The following is a 24,348-nucleotide window of genomic DNA, read 5'->3' on the forward strand; positions in this document are numbered from 1 at the left end:
AATCTACACTAGATGTTTTCACTTACTTGCCTCTCATTTACTTCTCAACACAATTAGTTTGGCATTTTTCTTAAACTGGTCACTCACTAGAGACCTAATTGTCAAATCCGTCTGACACGTTTCTGCTATCTTGACTGTCTGTGCCATATAATGCTGGTGAGAATACTTTCTTGATTTCTGTCCTTTTTTACTTAATATTTTACTTTATTTTCACTGTTATCAAGAATCACTTTGGGTGTTTCATTCAACTTTGAAAATAAAAGTTGTGTATTTTTTTAGAGAATTTGGAAAATGTAGAAATCTATATGAGTAAGACTGATAAATAATATCACCCCAAATCATACCAGAATCACTGTTTGCATTATAATGTGTTTTATTCATTTTGTATGTGTATATCATATATCCACACACACATATATTCTATATGTGCACATATCTATGATATCATGTGTATAATATATTTCATATTTATTTGTATATGTATGCATGCATGTCTTATACTTCATATGACTATGTCATTTCGTATTAAATTAACTTACAAACTGGCAATTATATAGCACATAAAATTTTATATTAGTCAACATTCTCTTAAGTATTTTCTAATATCACTAAAATTTCTTCATTATGACTTTTCATAGTTCTAGATTCTTTCATATATCATAAATTATTTAGTCATTCCCCTACAGTTTTACTTCCTCAGTCTTAAAATTTTAACATCCTGTAGATAAAAGTAACAAATATGTGTGTGCTTTTACTCATCTTTTCAGACCTTTTTGGAAGTTGCTGACAATTCAGGAACTGTGTCAGTGATCATGTGGAATGCCCTGTGTCCTGAGTGGTATAAATGTTTGCAGGTTGGCTTAGTTCTTCTGCTTCAAGATTATTCAGTTAAAAAGAGTTTTCCATTCAGGCTGCAGCGTCTCCCTGTGGATCCACAGATCAAACACATTTCTACTATGGGTTAAGTATTCAGTGCATTTTGTTTCTTTTATGACTATATATTTTTTATAAATCTGCGAAGTACCATATCAGCCAAAGACTCTTAAAAATTACTAAAGCTGTTAGAACCTGACAAACCTTTAAATTCCTGTATCGATAAAATTTCCAGTCAGTCACTTAATGAGTATATTTATTTATTACTGCATTTATTAAGAAAAATTATCTGAGCAATTCATTGTTTATTAACAAGCTCCACTTGGGATTACTTATTTTTATTATCTTTTATTTTTCCTTATAATATTAATGACTTGAATGCAATTTTTGTTACTATGAGCTACTATTCAAAAGGGCTTTTTTGAAATAATTTCAAACTTACATAAACATTAGAAGAATAGTATAAAAAATTTTATATACCCTTTACACAGATGGAACCATTGTTAACATTTACCTTGCCTTTATCATTCTCTCTCTCTCTCTCTCTCTCTCTCTCTCTCTCTCTCTCTCTGTCTCTCTCTCTCTCTCTGTCTGTCTCTCTCTGTCTGTCTCTCTCTCTCTCTCTCTCTCTCTCTCTCTCCCTCTCATCTGAACCATTTTAGAGTAAGTGGCAGCCATTATACATACCTCTTTACCTTTAAACACATCATTAATCTTTCAGTATGTATTTCCTAAGAACAAGAACACTCTAGTACATAATTACAATACAGTTATCAAAATCAGAAAATTTAAAATTAATACAATACTGTTTTCTAACCTATAGCCAATATTCAAATGTTGCCAATTGCTGCAATTTTGAAAGGGCTCCTTCTAATTGGTATTAAAATCAAAGTTATGACATCTTTGCATCACCCTAAATATTTTGGGAGCATTAGAATGAATATATTAAGTGATTGCTTTAAGAGTTGTATATGATATTTTCTTGCATTTCCATTTTTCAAAATTGTGAATTACATCAATCAAAAAGTATAAGTATTGTTTTCGCTTATAATAGTTTTATACTGGACCTGTATTTCTATATATTCTAAATTTCCTAGCTAATCCGTTAAGCTTAATTACTTAGAGACTGTTCAGACAATGTAACCTTTATTCATTGTTTCCTTAAATATATGTTTATTTTGGAAAACCTCAGATTATTAACAATAGGACATGCCTGAATGAACCATAAGTTTATAGAATGTTTTTCAAAATAATTAGTAATATGGGAACTGTAAAATAAGACCCTAACAAAATACCATTTTGTGTCACTAGACTGACAAATAATAAGAAATTTGATGATACCAAAATTTGGAGAGGATGTGGATCAATGGGAAATCTTACCCACTGTTGATGAAACTATAAAAAGTTCTTTAATTTAAAATAGTTTAGAATTATCCTGCCAAGGGAAATATTTGCATATTCTACAATTCTGGATTTCCCTCCTAAGTATAATACATTAGAAAACTCTTGCTTGTGTACACAGGGAGATATGTACAAAAAGTTCATCGTGTCATTCTTTATAGTAGCAAAAACTGGAAATAATCCAGATTCTGTCAACATGATAATGGTTAAATAAAATTGAAGTATGCCAAAATCCAGGAGCATTATTCAGCAATGACTATGAGGAAAAAAAACTGCTATATGCAACTGCATGAATAAATTTTGGGACCATAATGTTAAAGGAAAAAAGTAGCCCTAGAATACTGTATATGATATGATTCCATCCATTAGAGTTTAAAAACAAAGAAATCCAAACGGTATTTTGTTTGGACAAAAACACATAAGTGATTAAATATCCTTTTTTTTAAAATTAAGTTGATGATAAAACATAAAATTTAAGGTATGTTGAACCTTTGGTGGAGAGATAAGTGGATGTGACAGTGTAGCAGTAGGTAAAGAAAGCTTTTGGTAATGGCCTTGTTCTTAAGTTTAGTATTGGGCTCAAAAGTATTCAGTCTATTTTTTCCTATGCAATTTGTACACATGTATATTATTTTATGTGCATTAACTATAATATTAAAGTGATATATTTGTTTTTCAGAGGTCTGCCTGAACCTTCGAGATCCTCCAACTAATATAAATATCATTCCAGAAGGGCAGGTGAAACCAGAATGGGGATTGCCAAAGTTAAATCATCGCTTTATCACAAGGTAAAATAATTTCTTATAAACTATCCTATATAGCCCTGACCAGTTTGGCTCAGTGGCTAGAGCGTCGACCTGTGGACTGAAGAGTCCCAGGTTCGATTCTGGTCAAGGGCATGTACCTTGGTTGCGGGCACATCCCCAGTAGGGAGTGTGCAGGAGGCAGCTGATTGATGTTTCTCTCTCATGGATGTTTCTAACTCTCTATCCCTCTCCCTTCCTCTCCATAAAAAATCAATAAAATATATTTAAAAATAAAAATAAAAAAATAAAATATCCTATATAATAAAAGGCTAATATGCAAATAGACCAAACAGTGGAACAACCGAACAACCAGTTGCTGTGATGTGCACTGACCACCGGGGGGGCGTGTGCAGAACATGGCGGGCATTGGCCGCAATGGGATGGTGGAGTTGGTGAACGGGGGTGACCAGACCAAGGCGGGGCGCCACTTGCTGTCATTGGGGCAAGCCTCTGGTGGTTACTACAAACTCTTTGCTCCCATGCGCCACAGTCCTGCCCAGCACTCACACCTGTCACCGGTGCCAGCCACACCCGCACCCACTGCCAGGGCCGGCCCTGCTTGCACCCACAGCTGGCACTGGAGCCAGCACTCGCATCCACTTCTAGTGCCCGGCGCCAGTCCTGATCACTTGGCGCCATCGGCAGGTGCCAGCAGCAGCTACCAGCCCTGATCACCCCTGAGGGCTTCTCCACCTCCCCCCTGCTCCTGAGAGACGATCAGGGCAGCAGCCGCCGCTCACACCTGCTGATGGTGCCAGCCCCGCTTGCACCCACTACTGGCGCCCATCCCAATCACCCTGTACTCTCAGCAGGTGCAAGCGGGGCCAGCGCCATCAGCGCATGGGAGCGGAGGCAGCCAGATCTGAGCTGCTGGCAGACAGGGGACTAGGGGCCGCAGCAGGAGGGGACGGGCAGGGGTATGGAGAATGGGCCAAGACCGGCCCCTGTGCCTACTGCAGTCTTGCGGTCCACAGTTCCTTTCAAGGTGCACAAATTTGTGCACGGGGGCCCCTAGTCTTAAATAATTTTCAATGTTAGTCACCAAAATAAAATATTATAATTTGCTCAAAATCTACCCGAAATTTTGCTATATTAATTATGTAAATGTACATTTTCACAATCTTAGTTCTAAAATACTTTTTTACTGTTTAAAGATACAATATTTACTTAACTATTTGTTTTTTTAGATCAGAACTGGATCATATGCCAGAAAAGCAAATCTGTGATGTTGTTGGCGTTTTAGTTTTTGTAGGAAGGGTCCAGCGGTTAAAAAAGAGAGGTAAGCTTTTGAAATTGAAAGTAATAAAAGGATTTCAGTGACTAGTTCTGTGTTTATATGTGCATAATCAGTTACCTTCATTTATTCTAATATTATATCTATATAGAAAACGGTGAAGATTTTTGGTCATATCGCTGGATTCACATTGCTGACGGGACTTCAGATCAACCATTCATTGTGGAACTGTTTTCTACATCTCAGCCAGAAATCTTTGAAAATATTTGCCCAAGTACTCAGTTCCAATATCTTTATCTTTTTATTTTTTCAAGTGGGGGCATTAACTTTAAAAATGTTAAACTTAATTATAGAGGGTCATAATACTGAGTTAGCAAATTCAAGCTATCTGATAGCATGTTTAATTTTTTCTATATTAATATTATATTTGGTATTACATGTTAACTACCTTCTGGTTTTTTATTCAGAATTAATTTGGGATTGAACTAGTTTTTCAGAAAATAGGTGCTCTTATTCTCACTGTTAGCATTTCAGACATAAAAGCATAAGATTCGGTGAAACTAAAACATAGGTAGTCAGTTTCCTTTGTCTATACTTGGAAAGACAATGAAGACTTTCCTAATGTTGAGTTAATTGGTAGGAGATTGGCAGGCTGTGTAATTAAATTTGACAATGATAAGTATGATTCCATTTGAGTATTAAATTAGTATTAGGTTGGTGGTATTATAACAGTTGGTTAATATTTTACTTACTTTGTCATTGACCTTTTCCCCTTGCATTCATTTAGATATATAGGTGTTTTTTCCTCACTAATTTTATTTATTTGAAAACATTTTAGAAGCACCCTATTATATATTTTATATAACAAGTTAGTTTTTATATCTATTATAAGAAAAAAGTATGCATAATACTTTTTAACAACTTAAGTGAATTTTTCCTTCTTTGATTTTGTAGTATCAAGCTATTTTAGATATGATGTGCTATTTTACTATTTTCTAAATGATTGATTATATGAATTAAATACCGATTGTTAAATAATTGTTAACATTAGGGAAACTCTCAGTCTTGGCCACATGCAATTTTTTTTTTAAATCAGCAACATTCCCAGCTGGCGTGGCTCATTGGTTGAGCGTCGACCTGTGAACCTGGAGGTCGAGGTCATGGTTTGATTCCCGCTCAGGGCACGTACCCAGGTTGAGGGCATGATCCCCAGTGTGGCGCATGCAGGAAGCAGCTGATAGATGATTCTCTCTCATTGATCTTTCTACCTCTCTCTCCCTCTCCCTTTCTCTCTGAAATCATTTAAAAATAAGTTTAAAATAATAAAAATAAAATCAGCAACATGGTAGAAATTGTAGATCAGAAGACTTGGAGACCTAGTACAGGACTGTTCTGCTACCCCTTTATTCTCTATTGCAAAACAGTATTATACACTATGCAGATATTATCTCATTAGATTCCACCCTCCATTTGTGAGATTATTTTTTTAAGTATAACTTACTATAACCAGACCTTACCCCAACTACTGGGGGAGAGGGCAGAAAGACAGCTTTAGCGAAAACCAAAGCCTGGTCTTCCAAGATGAGCGGGGCTATATAACTTCTCCAGAGGCATAAATGATTGGTAGCAGTGACCTCTGATGACGGTTCTATTACCTCATGTTAGATGAGTTTTATTGCCAGGTTTCTCTTCGTAGTCACTTTAAGCAACAGACTGACCCAAGTTTTACATCATGCTTTTTCACAGAAATGTTGCCAAGCATGCATGTTCTATTTCTTGTGAGAATATATATATAAAGGTTTGTATGGACTTTGGTGAGATTTTCTCTAATATGGTAATTGACAACAGTTACAATTTATCTTCATCTTTTGACCAAAAATGAAAGGGAAAAAAATCACTTAATGAATGGTGAGTATTAGGGGGGTTTTAGGCCTATGAAGGGGAAGATGACTAAGGGTCTTCTGTAGTAATACCCAAATTAGTTGGCAGCAGGGCATCTTTTTTTAATTTTTAAGAAAGTGAAGAACTAAGGGAAACTAATATTGAATGTTTACTATGTATCAAATGCGCATAGATGTCATCTCATTTTGTACTCCCAGTTACCTTTTAAAGAGTTGGCGTTTTTTACAAATTTATAGGTAAGGAAACAAAGGCCCAGTGGGTTAAGTCATCTCCTGGATGTCAAACAGCTATTAAGTGTTAGATATGAATGTCTGATTATTTTTTAATCTATACCCGAGGACATTTTTTCCATTTATTTTTCAAAGAGAGGGTAAGGGTGGGAGTGAAAAAAACACACAAAATATCAACGTGAGAGAGATGGCCAGGGTGAACATGCAGCCGAGGTACATGCCCTCGGCCAGGAATCAAATCCACGACCCTTGGATCCACAGGCCGATGCTGTAACCACTGAGAAAAACAGGCCATGTCTGATTTTTAACAGCCACGAAATTAGAATAAGATATTTTGTCAATGCTACTCTATCAACATCTTTAACCATGAATGCTCACATATTTGTACAGTTTTTTGAAGTAAAAGAAACACAATACATATTAAGACAACTATTCTTAGTCATTTGAACAGATTTCCTTTATTTTTATTGCTATAAAATAAAGATCTAGTAAAAATAAGATGAAGAAAATGAAGTTATATATCATGCTCTAGGAAAATATTTATTCTCAAGTGAGAACTTACTGTTATTGTGAGATTAGAAGTATTTACATTTATTTTTTTATTTCCTGGTTTGCAAGACTATAACTGTTTTGCCATGTAAGGAGTTAAAATTTTTAGAACCTGTTGGATTAATGAAATTTTCCCAAATAAACTGATAGATATTTAAAAATAATTGAGAGCTCTTGAAAGTAATTCAAGTCTGAAGACATCATCTTATTTTCAGTTATTCTTTTCAGCCTATCAAGTTTGTTAGCAAGGTGAACAAAAATAATAGGCAACAAGCCTTGTCATTGAGGCTTAAAGTCTACTTAAGGTCAACATATGTAAAATATTTTTCCTAAGCAAATTGAAATTAATACTCTATAGCCCTATCTGGTGGAAGGAGTACTTTAGGGATCAATGTTAAATTGAGTTAATCAGTGAAAACGTCTTGGAGAAACTAAGCCTTTTTTCTCTTTAGGAAACAATTGTTCACATTTTGTTGTGTGCCCCATTAGAAAGACTCTTGCACTCTTCAACTGTGCAAGTAGTGACTTCAGTTAGGTGCAGCTGTTGTATATTCTAAAGGAAAAGTAAGTGTTAAGTCCGCTATCTAAAGGAAAAGGTAAGTGTTAATCCTTGTTGCTCCAAGTGTGGTCAAGGGATTGGCAGCACTAGTATCACCTAGGAACTCATTAGAAATGGAGAATCTCATACCCTACCCTAAAACTACTGGATCTGAATTTGCATTTTAATAGTTGTCCTAGATGATTTCTGTCTTTATTAACTTTTGAGAAGCACTGTGTTAAATCCTGATCTTGGTATGTCCTCTTTGAAATGCAGAAGTTCTTTCATAAGTGTTTTCATTTTCTACAGTGACATATTTCATGTGTACACAGTTGAAAGTTGTCAGAAATAACAATCAAGTACCTAAACTGCTTTACCTCACCACTACAAATGAGAGTCAAATATTTATTATCGGTGAGAAATGTCTTTGTTTATGCTGTACTGGAAATGTAATATATTTTCTCTTCATTAAATTAACTTTTACATGACAACATTCAACCACAAGATAGTTCTATTTTCATCTTCTTTATCTCTATAAGAACGTTTTAAAAGAATACTTAGCCTATGAAATATATTTCTTCTAGATTATTCATGATTGAAGCAATGATTTTGTGACTCACTGGAGAATTGTGTTTATATCCTTTGGCTAACTTTAATTCCTATTTGCTATAAGGTAGATAATCATAAATTATTTGATAGATTGAAAACTGTTAGGCCCTCCATCACAATACGGATTCAATTTAGCAATATTTTAAAATACTGAGTAAAACAAAAATGTGCATCAAATTTTGGCCTCAGGATCTCACAATTTACTTATATAGCAAGAAGAATCACACTACTTGTCTATAAGTACATTATTTTTCTCTGTTCCTTTTGATAATGGGGTCAAAACAATAAAGATAAAAGGTTCCAGATTAGTGAGGGAGTACTGTGGAATGGTGTGTTTACTAGAATGCTACCATATTGGTGATTAGGAAATTTGTCAAGAGTTCTAGGAAGTGTGTAACGCACATCTTTGTCAACACCTCATTTTATAAATACTAATAACATCAGATGTAGATAGCACTTTTAAGTGTGCTTTAAGAAAATGAATTTAAACATTGTGCTTTACTGCCTGGACAGTATGGCTCAATGGTTGTACATCAACTCATGAATCAGGAGGTCACCGTTAGATTCCTGGTCTGGGCACATGCCTGTGTTGCAGATTCAGTCTCTAGTAGGGAGCGTGCAGGAGGCAGCTAATCGATGATTCTCTCTCATCATTGATGTTTCTATCTCTACCTCTCCTTTCCTCTCTCTGAAATCAGTGTCACCCAAATTAAATTTAATTTTAAAAAATGTTGAGCTATACTTATAGGCAATTTAGTTCATACGTGATGTGATATACTCAAGATAATACATGATTTAAAAATCAGTTTTAAAGAAAATGCCAACCATTTGGATAGTTAAAAAAAATCCCAGCTATTAGTTTCTTTTTCATATGGCTTTTTAGTATCCTGTAGACAGCTACAGTTTAGTCCATTAAAACTCTAGTATGCATATCGAGTACAATTATCCTCTGTATCGAGAATCAGTGAACATGACTTGTTTTCTTGGTGATATAAGAAACTGTTTTAATATTAAACTGTACTTATACAAAAAAGTCCATTCAGTTTATCACAGTAAGTTGGTTTACACTCCCCCCTTATTTTTCTCTTTACCCTTCTTGCAAATAGGTCATAGAGGCCAGCCATATGCCAGTGATACCAAAGTAAAAAGTTTTATTCAGTGGATGAAAACAAAGACTGATTCTGGGGAAATGAAGAATACTGTTATTGGTGGATATTACCCCTATCCCCCAGTGCCAGAGACATTTTCGAAGTATAGGACTTCTGTAAAAGGTACTAATAAAATTGATACTTTTTAAATGATATTTTTATATGCTACATGTATGGTGTATGAAATATCAGTTAGTCTTCTTTATTCTTTTATTATATGGGGGTGAGCCAAAATGTATCAACACTTCCTGATAATAGTGCTGTCTTTCTGAAGATCTAAAGATATCATGTGTCCTAAAGTTAATATTTTCATTTTATTTGCCTGGAAGAAAAGAAGGAACATAGACGATGACTAAATAGGGATAATATCTCAATTTAATGTCATTGAGATGTACTCTGACCGTAGTAGATTTCAACTCCTATGGCATTACTTAGAGAAACTAAGATATCAAAGGGAACACTGGGCAATTTGATATCAAGATATTGAAAACTGCATTATGCTACTCTTATGAAATAGTATAGTATTTAGATGATGATAGGTCAGTATTTCAAAATTTCTCTTTTTTTCCCCCAAACCATGCAATTATCCCACAGTTTTAAAAAACGATATACTTAAGTGTTAAACTTTTCAATTGTCATATCTAATTGTATTAAAAGTAATTAACATTAGGCCTCTCTATCAGTACTCATTTTGCATCTCATTGATTTGGGTGTCATTTTTATTTAAAGGTAGCACTCGATTGTGTTATATCCAATATACAGGGGTGTACAAAAGTAGTTACATTTGTGAGTATGCAAAACAGTTTATTCTTATTATTTATTAATTATTGTATTATTTTCCATATGAACAACTGTAAACCTACTTTTGCCCCACCCTGTATTGGCATCCTTTTGCACTTTATAATGCCATCAATTTGTAGTATATATTTAGAAATATTAAAATGTGTGTGTCTATGCAGTGGCTAGGCAACACTTTTTAGTCTGAAATATAATCTATAAATTACATTCAATATACAAAATTTCTGTTTCAAATTAAAATTCCAGACTAGAAGACTGTATCATGATTTAACTGATTAATATATTTTGCCTATTTTACAAAAATTACATAAGAGGATGCCAACTATAAACACAAAGCCTCACAAATTTAAATTATGTGGCAAGTTTATAATTTCAAGTTGTATTTAGATTGCAAATCTGGTTTTTATTTTTATCATTTCAGTTCTTTAAAACTTTCAATTTCCTTGGAATTACTCTTTTGCAGTTCAGTCGCTCCTGACAGCTATAAGTGAAGTGAGGAAGGAGATTGAAAACTTGCAGTATAGGGAACAAAAACGCATTGCAATTCAGGGAATAATTACTACTATAAAGTATATGCCCCGTAGCAGTGCAACTGGAAGTTCCTCAGCATCAGAAACAGTTCGGGTATGGCACCAGAGAATTAATAGTATATTGCTGAAAACGCTGTGATCATAATTACAGTTGTACCTTGTTCATTTTATTCAGAACTCACATGCATTGATTCTTTTTTTATTATTCTTCTTAATGGTGTAAAACCAAGAGGGGGGAAAGATCATTGTTGCTTTTTGTTTCTTTTTTCTGTCATTTACTTATTTTGGAGCAGGCTGGGCAGAAGGTCATAGCCTCTGATATTTCCCAAGGCCCTCAAAATTTGGTATCTTGATTTTGCTTTCTACACAATTTAAGCCTATCTTGATTGTTGTTATTTAAATTCCCAAGTGGTATATATTATTACAGGCATCCTTGGAAATATTGTGAGTTCAGTTCCAGATCACTGCAATAAAGCACATATTGCAGTTAAACAAGTCACATGAATTTTTGTTTTCTCGGTGCATATAAAAGTTATTTTTACACTACTGTAGTCTATTAAGTGTGCAATAGCATTATAATTAAAAAACAGCTTACATAACCTTAATTTAAGAAATACTTTATTGCTGAAAAGATTAACCATCATCTGAACCTACTGGAAAAATGGTGCCAATAGATTTGCTCCACACTGGGTTGCCTCAAACATTTAATGTGTAAAAAACACAATATCTGCAAAGCACAATAAAATGAAATATGTCTGTATATTATTTTCTTACGTTTTGTCAAGACCAGAACATTAGGAACACTTCCACTGGAAGTTCTACCTCTGGATCTGGCATGGCAGTCTTAGCCAGGTTGTATAAGACACCAGTTCTGAAATCTAGGCATAATCGAGACAAAAAAAGTTAATTTTTCCTATGAGTTTATTTTTTTAATTATTTCTAGGATTGCTATTCTTTTTTTAAGTTTTATTGGAACACAACTGCAGTTATTTGTTTAAATATTTGTTTATGGATCCTTTTTAAAATTTAAATATATTTTATGGATTTCAGAGACAAAGGGAGAGGGAGAGAGAGAGATAGAAACATCAATGATGAGAGAGAATCATTGATCAGCTTCCTCCTGCACACACCCTACTGGGCATGTACCCTTAACCAGAAGGGAACCTGGGACCCTTCAGTCCACAGGCCGACACTCTTTCCACTGTGCCAAATTGACTAGGATTACTGTTCTTACAGAAATACACATCTAATCCAACTTTTCAGCTATAGTAATATAAGAGGGACTTTTGTTTATTTTTCTTTTAAAAATATTTTAATAGAAGATGGATTAGGATAAATCATCTTTATAAAAGCACTATTATTATTTCAACATGTTGTCACAACTCTTAAGATTATGAAAAATGAGTAAACTAAAATTGTAGACTTTTAAGATAAATAATTTCAATGAATTAGTTTTAAATGTTTTCTCTAAATTTTTGGTTTCAGAATGTTAACCAACCCTCAACATCCCAAACAGCAATAAAAGAAAGTCAAAGTCAGGAACTAGATGGTAAACAGAATCAAGATGATGGTTCTGTGAGTTGTCAAACTACATGTACAAGTTTGAGCCCTCCCAAGAAAAAAAGGATTCTGCAAGGGCCATTTGGCAAACTGTAAGTCATTTGTATTAAATACATACATAGAATATTAGGTTGTTTTGTTTTGTTGGTTTCTTTCTATCCTGTAAAATGCATAGTTGTACTAGAAGCTGTATTAGTTTTCTAGGGCTGATGAAGTACAAGATCAAGGTATTGGTAGGGTGAATTCCTCATAAGAGATGTGAGGTAGAATCTGTTCCATGACTCTCACCTAGCTTCTGGTGGTTTACTGGCAATATTTAGTATTTCTTAGCTTATAGACGAATCACCCCAATCTGTGCCTTGATCTTCTTCACCTGGCATTCTCCCTATTGTGTAAATTTGTGTCTAGATTTCCACTTTTTATCAGGACACCATCCACATTGGATTACGGATCCATTCTGGGGTACTGGTCTACTCCAATATTATATTATCTTAACCAACTGCATCTTCAATGACCCTATTTTGAAATGTCACATTCTCACTGTCCTTGAAAATGTAATCAGTTACATATTATTAGTCTGTCCTCTGGTCCCTTAAAATTTATGTCCTCACATGCAAAATACATTCAGCCCATCACAATATCCCCAAATGTCTTAACCCATACCAACGTTGACTCTAAGTCCAAAATCTCATCTAAATATCATCTAAATCATGTGTGGATGAGATGCCGGGTGATTCATCCTCAGACAAAATTATTTTCTATCTGTAACTTGTGAAACTACACATTATCTATCCAAAATACAATTGGTGGGACAGGCATTCCAAAAGGAAGAAATTGCAAGGAAGAAAAGGATCATGGGTCACAAGCAAGTCTGAAACCTAGCAGGATCAGTTCCACTTGATTTTAAGGCTCCAGAATTATCCTGTTTGGCATGATACTATGTCCTCTGGGCTCAACAGGTGACAGCCTGAGTGGGTAGCTGGCTCTGTACTCTGGAACTGAGGTGATGGCTCTACCTTCATAAAGAAAAGGCCTTACCCTCAGGGTTATTCTTCCCTTTTTAAAAAAGAATAACACACGATCTCAGCTGGATATATCTATCAGGTCATTTCCTGACTTTAGAATTCCAGTAACCCAACAGCCTTTCTTCATTTCCTCTCACCTATATCCCTTCAGTCTAAGCCAGCGGTTCTCAACCTGTGGGTCGCGACCCCTTTGGCGGTCGAACGACCCTTTCACAGGGGTCGCCTAAGACCATCCTGCATATCAGATATTTACATTATGATTCATAACAGTAGCAACATTACAGTTATGAAGTAGCAACGAAAATAGTTTTATGGTTGGGTCACAACATGAGGAACTGTATTTAAAGGGCCAGAAGGTTGAGAACCACTGGCTAAGCTAACAGCATGCCAGATGAGATAGTTGATTGGGCCCACAGGTCACAAGCCTAATGTGTTGGGCAAATGGTTCGCCAACAATACCCTTGGTGTTCTATCCAGAGCAAACTTTCTCATTTTTTGAAATTGAGTAGGCTGAGAATTTTCCAAGTATTGAAGTGTGCTTCCTTTTTTCTTAACAATTCTCTTTACAAATGTCTCTACCTTCTCATATTTTACTATAAGCAGCAAGGAAAAACCAAGCTGTGCCTTCAACACTTTGTAAGTTCAGCTCAATATGCAAGTTCATTGCATACAAGTTTCACTTTCCATCCAACAAAACACAATTCTGCCAAGTCCTCTGCTATTTTATAACAAGGATCACCTTTCATCCAGCTTCAAATTAGACATTATTTCTTTCTGAGACCTCACCAGAAGCACCATTTACATTCATATTTCTAGCAACATTCTGTTCATGACAATATGTGTTTTCCCTAAGAAACAGAAGCTTTGTCTACAGCTTTGTTCTTTTCTTTCTGAGTCTTCAAGAGATTCTCCTTCAAAATCCATATTTCTAGCAATGTTCTCTTCAAAGCAGTCGAAGCTTATTCTGTTACTGAATCTCAAAACTCTTTCAGCCTCCACTTAATACCTAATTCCAAAGCCACTTCCACATTTTTAATTATTTGTTACAGCAGCACCCTACTTCCTGGTACTGAAATCTGTATCAGTTTTCTAGGGCTGCTATGACAAAGTACCACAAGTTGTATGGCTTAAACAACAGAAAATTATTGTCCCGCAGTTCTTTAAGCTACAACTTTAAAATTAAGGTGTCAGCAGGGTTGGTTCCTTTTGAGGGTTGTAAGGAAGAATCTGCCCCATGCCTCTCCTCTAGCATCTGGTGATTTGCTGACAATCTTTGACATTCATGGGCTTGTAGAAACATCACCCCAATCTGTATCTGTGTTCAAATATCCCTTTTTTATAAAAACATCTGTCATAGTAGTGGCCCACGCTACTCCAGTATGACTTCATCTTAACTAATTACATCTTCAGTGACCCTGTCTCCAAATAATTTCACATCTGCCTTGCTCAGCATGGACTGATTGAAAATTAATTTAAAATGGGAAGTAACCCAAAAATAAACATTTTAATTTATGTATGCATTATATTTTAACTTAAAATACTATAAATGTATTTAATTAATTTATTTTTTTTAAATATATTTTATTGATTTTTTACAGAGAGGAAGGGAGAGAGATAGAGAGTCAGAAGCATCGATGCGAGAGAAACATCGATCAGCCGCCTCCTGCACATCCCCCACTGGGGATGTGCCCGCAACCCAGGTACATGCCCTTGACCGGAATCGAACCTGGGACCTTCCAGTCTGTAGGCCGACGCTCTATCCACTGAGCCAAATCGGTTTCGGCGATAAATGTATTTAATTTAAAACAATTTGTTCATCAGTTGTTTAAGCATGGATCTTTTTTTTTTTTTTTTTTTTTTTTTTTTATTGCTTAAAGTATTACAAAGGGTATTACATATGTGTCCATTTTATCACCCCGCCCTAGACAGTCCCCTAGCCTCCCCTATCCCCCAGTGTCTTATGTCCATTGGTTATGCTTATATGCATGCATACAAGTCCTTTAGTTGATCTCTTACCCCCCTACCTCCTGCCCCCCAACCCTCCCCTGCCTTCCTGCTGCAGTTTGACAATCTGTTTGAGGCTGCTCTGCCTCTGTATCTATTATTGTTCAAAAGTTTATAATGGTCTCTATTATCCATGAATGAGTGAGATCATGTGGTATTTTTCCTTCATTGACTGGCTTATTTCACTTAGCATAATGCTCTCCAGTTCCATCCATGACGTTGCAAATGGTAAGAGTTCCTTCCTTTTTACAGCAGCATAGTATTCCATCGTGTAGATGTACCACAGTTTTCTAATCCATTCATCTACTGATGGGCACTTAGGCTGTTTAGCATGGATCTTTTATACATAAACTTCTCCATTATGAATTGTATATAATTAACAGTTTTGGTTTCTTTGCAGTAGCAACAAAACTGAGAAACTAATAAAGAAGGTGAAGTACAGAATCATTTAGATTTTTTTTTTTTAATTGACACTAATCTTTTGTAATAGCTATGTCCAATCAGACTCAGTTTGGGGTTATATACTGAGCTTGTATCTGGCTATGTGAGCTAGAAAATTAAATCATTGATTTTTGGGTTCTTCCTTTCTAATATATGCATATTTGCTATACATTTTTCTCCATGCACTGATTTAGCCACCTCCTACTTCATTATCAGTTAGTTCAAACATTTTTTTGGTTTTCAGTGTGACTCTCTTCAGACTCATATCATTTCATTTCCAATCACTTGAGAATCTCTAGTTGCATTTTTAAAATTTAATTCAGCTTATCTTCACTCTGGAAAGAGAAAATATTCTGAACTATTTTAATTATTTGAAATGTGTTGAAAGGCTGTTCTTAAATTGTACATGTGGTCAATTTTGGTAAATGCTTTTTCATATGCACTCAAAAAATGTGAATTCCATCATCCTTGAGTGCGGTGTTCTATACATGTCAGTTAGGTCTAAGTATTCTAATTGTGTTGTTAATATTTATTGTTGACAGTGTTACAGATGCCCCCCTTTTTACTTCTCATTGCCCTGCTCCACCAGTGCCAGGAGCCGGCCCATCCTTGCTGTTTCAAGGGACCTGGCATATATGGCATACTGTTCTTAATACGTTTGCTCACCTTCTTGGCACTATGTGTTTTAACCAAGGCCACCTCTCTGAGAAAGGTTGTTTCCCCAGGTAGGGATTATCCCCTGAAGTTAGATGCTGGGGTCCAACCCCAGCAGGTCCAGGGGTCCCCAAAGGTGTGGACGGAGTCGGCGAAGAAGGAATGACACGGAGACAGCGTTCAGTTGATCAGCAGCCTAGCCAGGATCTCCAGCCAAGTTCTGGTCAGGATCTCCAGCCAAGTTCTGGTTAGGATCTCCAGCCAGGTTCTGTGTCCATGTTCTCTTGCTAGGTTCTCCAGCCAGGTTCTCTAGGTTCTCCAGCCAGGTTCAGTCACCAGGTTCTAGTCAGGTTCTCTTGCCATGTTCTATCCAGGTTCTGTAGCCAGGTTCTGTCTCTAGGTTCTTCAGCCAGGTTCTCTCACTAGGTTCTGTCTCTAGGTTCTGTGGCCAGTTTCTGTCCAGGATCTTTTGCCATGTTCTCTAGGTTCTGTCTCCAGTTTCTGTCCAGGATCTTTTGCCATGTTCTCTCCAGCAAAGTTCTTCTGTCTCTAGGTTCTGTGTCTAGGTTCTGTGTCTAGGTTCTGTGTGCTGTTGTCTTGTTACATCTGTATTTATACCAGTTGATTCCAATCCTATCAATCTCTATTCCAAAGGTTAGGGCATTTCTTATCTCCATTCCAGGGAGTAAAGATTATGTAGCTTAAGCATGATTGTTTGTAGTTAAAGTGATTAATTACCCGCCTGGCACTTAGTTAAGGGGTTTTGTTCCCTCCCTAACTTCAGGGGAAAATCCCTACCTGGGGAAACAACCTTTCTCAGAGAGGTGGCCTTGGTTAAAACCCATAGTGCCAAGAAGGTGAGCAAACATATTAAGAACAGTACGCCATATATGCCAGGTCCCTTGAAACAGCAAGGATGGACCGGCTCCCGGCACACCAGGATCCCACCACCACCACCCCTGCCTTCACCACCCTATTGTCTATGTCTATGGGTAATACATATCTATATATATATAAAAGCCTAAGCTACCGTTATGACTAAACAACCAGAACAATCGGTCATCTGGTCGCTATGGTGTGCACTGACCACCATGGGGCAGACACTCAATGCAGGAGCTTCCCCCTGGTGGTCAGTGTGTTCCCACAGCCAACCTCCCGCAGCCCCTCCCTCCACATGGCCCCCATTGACCCCTGGTGCTAAATCTTTCGTAGACAACCTGCTTCTCGGTCTGGGTTTCATATGTAGCAGAGCAGATCCCTCGATGCGATCTATTGAAAGTCAGCCCTCAACACAAGGGTTCATTTGATTTCTTGTTCATTTATTTTGATTTTTAGATTTAATTGTTCATAGATATGTAGTTATTGCCACTTTATTGTTTATATTTCTTGTGTCTTCTTCTTCCTCTACCTCTTACTCCTCCTTTTTTCAAAGAACATGCTTCAACATTTCATATAATGCTGATTTGATGGTAATGAACTCCTTTAGCTCTTTCTTTTCTGTGAAGCTCTTTATCTGACCTTCACTTCTCAATGACAGCTTTGCTGGGTAAAGTAATCTTCATTGTAGGTCCTTGCTTTTCATCGCTTTGAATATTTCTTGCTACTCCCTTCTGCCCTGCAAAGTTTATGTTGATAAATCAGCTGACAGACATATGGGCTCTCCCTTGTAGATAACTAACTGCTTTTCTCTTGCTGCTTTTAAGATTCTCTCTTTGTCTTTAACCTTTGTCATTTTAATTATGATGTGTCTTGGTGTGGGCCTCTTTAAGTTCATCTTGCTTAGGATTCTCAGGTCATCTACAAATGGTTTAGCACCAGGGGCCCCTGGTTTAGCACCACGGGCCAATGGGCTTCCTATACTTGTATGTCTATTTCTTTCACCAGGTGGGGGAATTTTTCTGTCATTATTTCTTCAAATATGTTTTCAATTTCTTGCTCTTTCTCTTCTCCTTCCAGCACCCCCATGATACAAATGTTGGTATGTTTGAAGTTGTCCCAGAGGCTCCTTACACTATCTTCATATTTTTTATTCTTTGTTAAAATATGTTTTTATTGATTTCAGAGAGGAAGGGAGAGGGAGAGAGAGATACAAACATCAATGATGAGAGAGAACGACTGATAGGCTGCCTCCTGCACCCCCCAACTTGGGATTGAGCAGGCAACCCTGGCATGTACCTGCAATCCTGCCATGTGCCCTTGACCAGAATTGAACCCAGGACCCTTCAGTCTGCATGCTGACACTCTATCGCTGAGCCAAACCAGCTAGGGCCATATTTTTCATTATTCTTTTTTTGTGCTCTTCTGATTGGGCGTTTTTTGCTTCCTCATATTCAAATTGTTGATTTGATTCTGGGCTTCCTCTACTCTACTGTTGATCCCTTATAAATTATTCTTTATTTCAGTTAGTGTATCCTTTATTTGTGACTGGTCCTTTTTTGTGTCTATGATGTTCTCACTAATTTCCTTGAAATTCTCACTAAGTTCCTTGAGCATCCTCAAAACCGTTGTTTTGAACTCTGTATCTAGTAGTTTGCTTGTTTCTGTTTCATTTATTTATTTTTCTGGAGTTTTCTTCTGTTCTTTCATTTGTGTCATGTTTCTTTGTCTCTGCATTTTGGCTGCTTCCCTGTGTTTGTTACTATGCATTAGGTAGAGCTGCTATGTCTCCTAGAATTGGTAGAGTGGCTTTGTATAGTAGGTGTCCTGTAGGGCCCAGTGGCTCAGCCTCCCCAGTCACCTGAACTGGGAACTCTAAGTGTGTTCCTGTGTGGGCTGTGTGCACAGTCTTGTTGTTGTTGAGCCTTGATTGCTGTGGGCATCACTTGGAATAATTGATCCCCCCAGGCCAGTTGGCTATGAGGACCAGCTGCTGCCTACAGTGGAAGAGCTGCTATACAAGATACCCTTATGGAGCAGAACTTGCTTTAGTGGGGCTTTGGTGCTCACTGAGTCTGCCCCTTGGGTGTGTCACTCATGGATGTGATAGAGTTGTAATCTGGTGTGGTCTGAAGCTGTCCACTGGGTGCACTCACTGGAGCCTTCTGGGGTGTGAAAAGTCAGCCACTGCCTATGCCCTGCCTGGGGATACCCAGCACAATCTAAAGAGCAATCTACAGATGGCTGCTGCTTGTGTTTGGCTAGGAGGTTCCCAGGAAAGGCCAGGCTGTGAACCTTGTTAAGCTGCTGCTAATGCTGGGCCTGGGGCCTCTTATTGAGAGGAATGGGGCATGTGACACCAGCTTCTGCTTGTTTGAGAGATTTTAGGAAAGTTTGAAGCCTGGGCCAGAACAGGCCATTCATATGGAAAGTACACTGCAAACAGCTTGGTTGGAGCTGCAAACTGCATGGGGCAGGATCTCAGGGAATCACCAGAGTGCAGTGAAGAGTGTTGACCAGGTTGATGGAGACTCATATATGATGCCTGCCAGTCAGCTCTGTGGAGGTGAGGTCCCAGCACTTTTGTCTGGGAGAAAACTGCCCCAGAGTTCTTTCCCTAATGCCAGGCAATATAGTTCCTCCTTGTATGGCCCTGGATCCTTTCAAGTTGATGCTCTATCACTGGAGCTCAGAGGGAGTGAGTCCAAGTAAGTCCTTGCATGGGTCCTTTAAGAGGAACTGCCTTGAACTCCAGTAACCTCTGTGTCACTGAGCCACAATCCCACTGGTTTTAACAGCCCAAGTTACAGGGACTTTTCTTCTCAACATTGGAACCCTGGGCTGGGGGCCTGGTATGGGACTGGAACCCCTTGCTCTACATGGGAGTCCTCCTCAGCCACAATATCCCTCCCAATTAAAAACACGCCACACATAGGTGTCAGACCAGCCCCTTCTGTGCCTTCATCCCTTCTACCAGTCTCAATGTGCTTTCTTCTTTAATTTTCTAATTGTAGTACTTCCATTCATCCAGATTCCAGGTGGATCTGAATGGTGGTTGTTCTGTATTTTAGTTGTAATTTTGATGTGGTTGTAGGAGGATGTAAGTACCTACATTTACCTACGCTGCCATCTTGGTTCTCTCTCTGATTACATCTTTTATAGCCTCTGCTTTTTCCATCAGCTAATTGAGCAGGTAACACTGTTAACATCTTCTGACATGACTGATGATTTATTTCTCCTTTTAGTTCTGTCCATTTTTTGGTACAAATATGACTGAATACATATAGATTTAGGATTGTGATGCCTTTCTGATGATTGACCCCTTTGTAACTATGACATTTTTTTCATCTTTCACAATGTTTTCTACCTTAAAGTCTACTTGGTGTAGTACTAAATTACTTATACCAATTTTCTTTTGTTTAAGCCTTATACAGTATGTATATTCTATCCACATTACTTTGGACCTTTCTATGCCCTCACTTTTTTCGTTTTTATTTCTCACCCAAGGGTATGTTTATTGATATTTTTGAGGGAGGGAGGGAGGGAAGGAGGAAGGGAAGGAGAGAGAGAGAGAGAGAGAGAGAGAGAGAGAGAGAGAGAGAAACATCTATGTGAGAGAAACATCAATCATTTGCCTCCCATATGCACTCCAACCGGGCATTGAACCTGCAATATAGACAAGTGCCCTGACCAGGAATTGAACCCACAACCTTTTGGTATATGGGATAGCGCTCCAACCAACTTACCCACCCAGCCAGGGCAAGGTTGTCAGTTTTAAGCAGCATATAGTTGTTTGTTTGTTTTTAACTAATGTGAGAATCTTAGTCTTTACTTAGAGTATATATTCTTCTCACTTTTACTGGAATTAATGATATATTTGTCTATCAATCTTCATACTGTTTGCTTAATAAAAAAAAGTTTTAATTATTCAATTTCCCCCTTTTTTGATAGTTGTATATTCTTTAGTGGTTACTCTATAAATTATAACCTGAACACTTAACTTATTATTATAGTTAAATACAGCCCTAGCCAGTTTGGCTCAGAAGATTGAGTGTCGGCCTGTGGACTAAAGGGTCTCGGGTTTGATTCCAGTCAAGTGCATGTACCTCGTTGCAGGCTTCTGGTCCTGGTCAGGGGCATGTGAGAGGCAACCAATCAATCTGTCTCTCTAACATAGTGTTTCTCTCTGTCTCTCCCTCTCCCTTCCACTCTCTCTAAAAGTCAATGGAAAAATACCCTCCTGTGAGGATTAAAAAAAAATTATTTTACTATTTTCCTGATAATGCTAGAACACTTCCAACTCCATTTATCCCCATTTTTATTATTTTTGTCTTACATTTTAATTGCACATATACTTAAAATTCCACAATATATTATTAGCATTGTCTTTCTTGTACGGTCAGCATTGATTTATATTTGTGCACATCTTCTTTTTTAGGTTCTCTTCATTCCTACCTGTCTTTCCAGACTTCATTTTGTTATTTTCTTTCTGACTGAAAATTTCCTCTCAGCACTTCTTTCAATGTAGCTTGTTGATCATATATTTCATTTTTCTTTGTCTAAAACATCCCTACCTCTCAATTTCTACATTTTAAATGTCAGACATGCTATTATATGGCATGTAACAAAGACATGTATTTCAATGGTATTTTCATGCCAAAAAACCCCAACCAATTTGACAGCTAAGCGAATTGAAAATAAAAAGTAAGCACATCCTTGAGAAACTCTTGTCCATATGCACTGTATTCATGAAAATATTACATTACTAGAGGCCCGGTACACAGATTCATACACCAGTGGGGTCCCTCTGTGTGGCCTGCGGAGATTGGGCCGAAACCAGCAGTCCAACACTACCTGCCGTTCCTGCCTGCTGCTCCTGTTCATCCTGGCCCCGCTGCGCCTGCCACCACCACTGCTCGGTAGGCTCGCTGTGGTCTCTGGGCTGTGGTGGCCAGCTGTGAGCCCTGTATCTGGCTCCCGTTGGTCAGCTGAGTGGCACTCCTGCTGTGGGAGCACACTGACCACCAGGGGACAGATTCTGCATTGACCACCTGCCCCCTGGTGGTCAGTGCACGTTATAGCTCCTGGTTGACCGGTCAAATGGTCGACCCTATGTATAAAAGCATAGGCTTTTATACATATAAACTAGGGGCACAGTGTACAAATTTGTGCACCTTGAAAAGAACTGTGGGCCACAAGGCTGCAGTGGGCACAGGGGCGGGTCTTGGCCCATCCTCCATGACCCTGCCCAGCCCCTCCTGCCATGGCCCCTGGTCCCCTGTCTGGTGCTCCCGCTCACCTGCTCCACCATCCTGCCATGGCCAATGGCCACCATGTTCTGTGTGCACGCGCCCTAGTGGTCAGCACACATCATAGCGACCAGTTGTTTGGTTGTTCCGCCATTCAGTCTATTTGCATATTAGGGTTTTTTATATATAGACTAGAGGCCTGGTGCACAAAAATTTGTGCATTCGGGGGGAAGAGGGGGCCCCTCAGCCTGGCCTGTGCCCTCTCACAGTCTGGGACCCCTCGGAAGATAACACCCTGCTGGCTTAGGCCTGCTCTCGGGTGGCAGAGGGCAGGCCCAATCCCTAGGTGCAGCCCCTGGTTGGGCTCAGAGCAGGGTCGATTGGGGTGTTGGAGCGCCGCCCCCTGTCATGCACAGAGCAGGGTGGATCGGGAGGTTGTGATGCCACCCCCAGTCACGCTCAGCGTAGGGCCGATTGGGGGGTTGGGGCACCGCCCCCTGTCACACTCAAGGTAGGGTTGATGGGGTGGTTGTGGCGCCACCCCCTATCACGCACAGAGCAGGGCCAATCCGGGGGTTGGGGCGCTGCCCCCTGTCACACACAGAGCAGGGCCCATCAGGGGGGTTGGGGCTCCTTACCCTGTCACGCACGGAGCAGGGTTGATGAGGGGGTTGGGGAGCTCCCCACTGTCACGCACAGAGCAGGGCCCATCAGCTAGCTGAGGAGCTCCCCCCTGTCACTCAGAGAGTAGGGCCGATAGGGGAGTTGGGGCGCCGCCCTCTGTCACACACAGAGCAGGGCAGATCAGGGGGTTGGGATGCCACCACGGTCACACTCAGGGCAGGGCCGATGGAGAGGTTATGGCTCTACCCATCACACACAGAGCAGGGCCCGTGGGGGGGGGGGGTTATGGCGCCGCCCTCTATCACCCACAGAGCAGGGCGGATCAGGGGGTTGGGGCGTCGCCACTCTCACACTCAGGGCAGGGCCGATGGAGAGGTTATGGCTCTACCCATCACACACAGAGCAGGGCCCGTGGGGGGGGGGTGTTGGGGCACCACCCTCTATCACCCACAGAGCAGGGCCAATCAGGGGGTTGGGGCACCACACCCTATCACACAGAGCCGCAGGGCGAACAGAGGTTGGGGAGCTCCCCCGTATCAGGCACAGAGCAGGGCTGATCAGGAGGTTGGGGTGCCTTCCCATGTCACAAACAGAGCGGGGCGGATAGGGAGGTTGTGGCCCCGCCCCCTGTCACACACAGAGCTGCAGGGCGATCAGGGGGTTTGGGCGCTGCCACCTGTCACACTGATCCCGGTGCTGGGAGGCATATTACCCTTTTACTATATAAGGTAGAGGCCTGGTACACATCTGGGGGCCGGCTGGTTTGCCCTGAAGGGTGTCCTGGATCAGGGTGGGGGTCCCCACTGGGGTGCCTGGCCAGCCTGGGTGAGGGGATGATGGCTGTTTGCAGCTGGTCACACACCCTTCAGGGTGGGGGTCCCCACTGGGGTGCCTGGCCAGCCTGGGTGAGGGGCTGAGGGCTGTTTGCAGCTGGTCATACACCCTTCAGGGTGGGGGTCCCAACTGGGGTGCCTGGCCAGTCTGGGTGAGGGGCTGAGGGCTGTTTTTAGGCTGGCGGGTGAGGGATGCTCCCAACCACTCCTTTTTTACTGTTGTTTTTTTTTTTTTTTTTTTTTTATTCTGGGCCGGCTTTAGCTCTGAGGCTCCAGCTCTTAGGCCTCCACTGCTGAAAGTAGGTATCTGGTTTGTTTCGGTTCGAAACAATCTATAACTCCAGCTCTGACTCCAGCTCTGAGATATATTTGTTAAAATGTTTCAAACTGCAGGCTCAGAGGCCGGCAATGCAGGCGGGGAACGTTGGTTTCCTCTGTCACTGAAGCAAGCAAGCCTCATGTTA

At 39.4% G+C, this 24,348-nt stretch overlaps 1 protein-coding gene across 1 annotated transcript in view; it reads left to right on the plus strand.

Moving 5' to 3' along the window:
• The window catches only part of LOC308536251 (RPA-related protein RADX-like), a 57,505-nt gene that overhangs the window by 3,760 nt on the left and 29,397 nt on the right, over positions 1-24,348 (plus strand). Inside the window, exons 3-10 of the mRNA XM_081115350.1 lie at positions 768-960; positions 2,954-3,062; positions 4,268-4,359; positions 4,466-4,588; positions 7,843-7,947; positions 9,249-9,413; positions 10,552-10,712; positions 12,104-12,270. Coding sequence (XP_080971476.1) covers positions 768-960; positions 2,954-3,062; positions 4,268-4,359; positions 4,466-4,588; positions 7,843-7,947; positions 9,249-9,413; positions 10,552-10,712; positions 12,104-12,270 — 1,115 coding nt within the window. The remainder of the gene's footprint in view (positions 1-767; positions 961-2,953; positions 3,063-4,267; positions 4,360-4,465; positions 4,589-7,842; positions 7,948-9,248; positions 9,414-10,551; positions 10,713-12,103; positions 12,271-24,348) is intronic.

Source organism: Myotis nattereri (assembly GCF_964212035.1).
Source record: "Myotis nattereri genome assembly, chromosome: X".
Taxonomy (NCBI): Eukaryota; Metazoa; Chordata; class Mammalia; order Chiroptera; family Vespertilionidae; genus Myotis; species Myotis nattereri.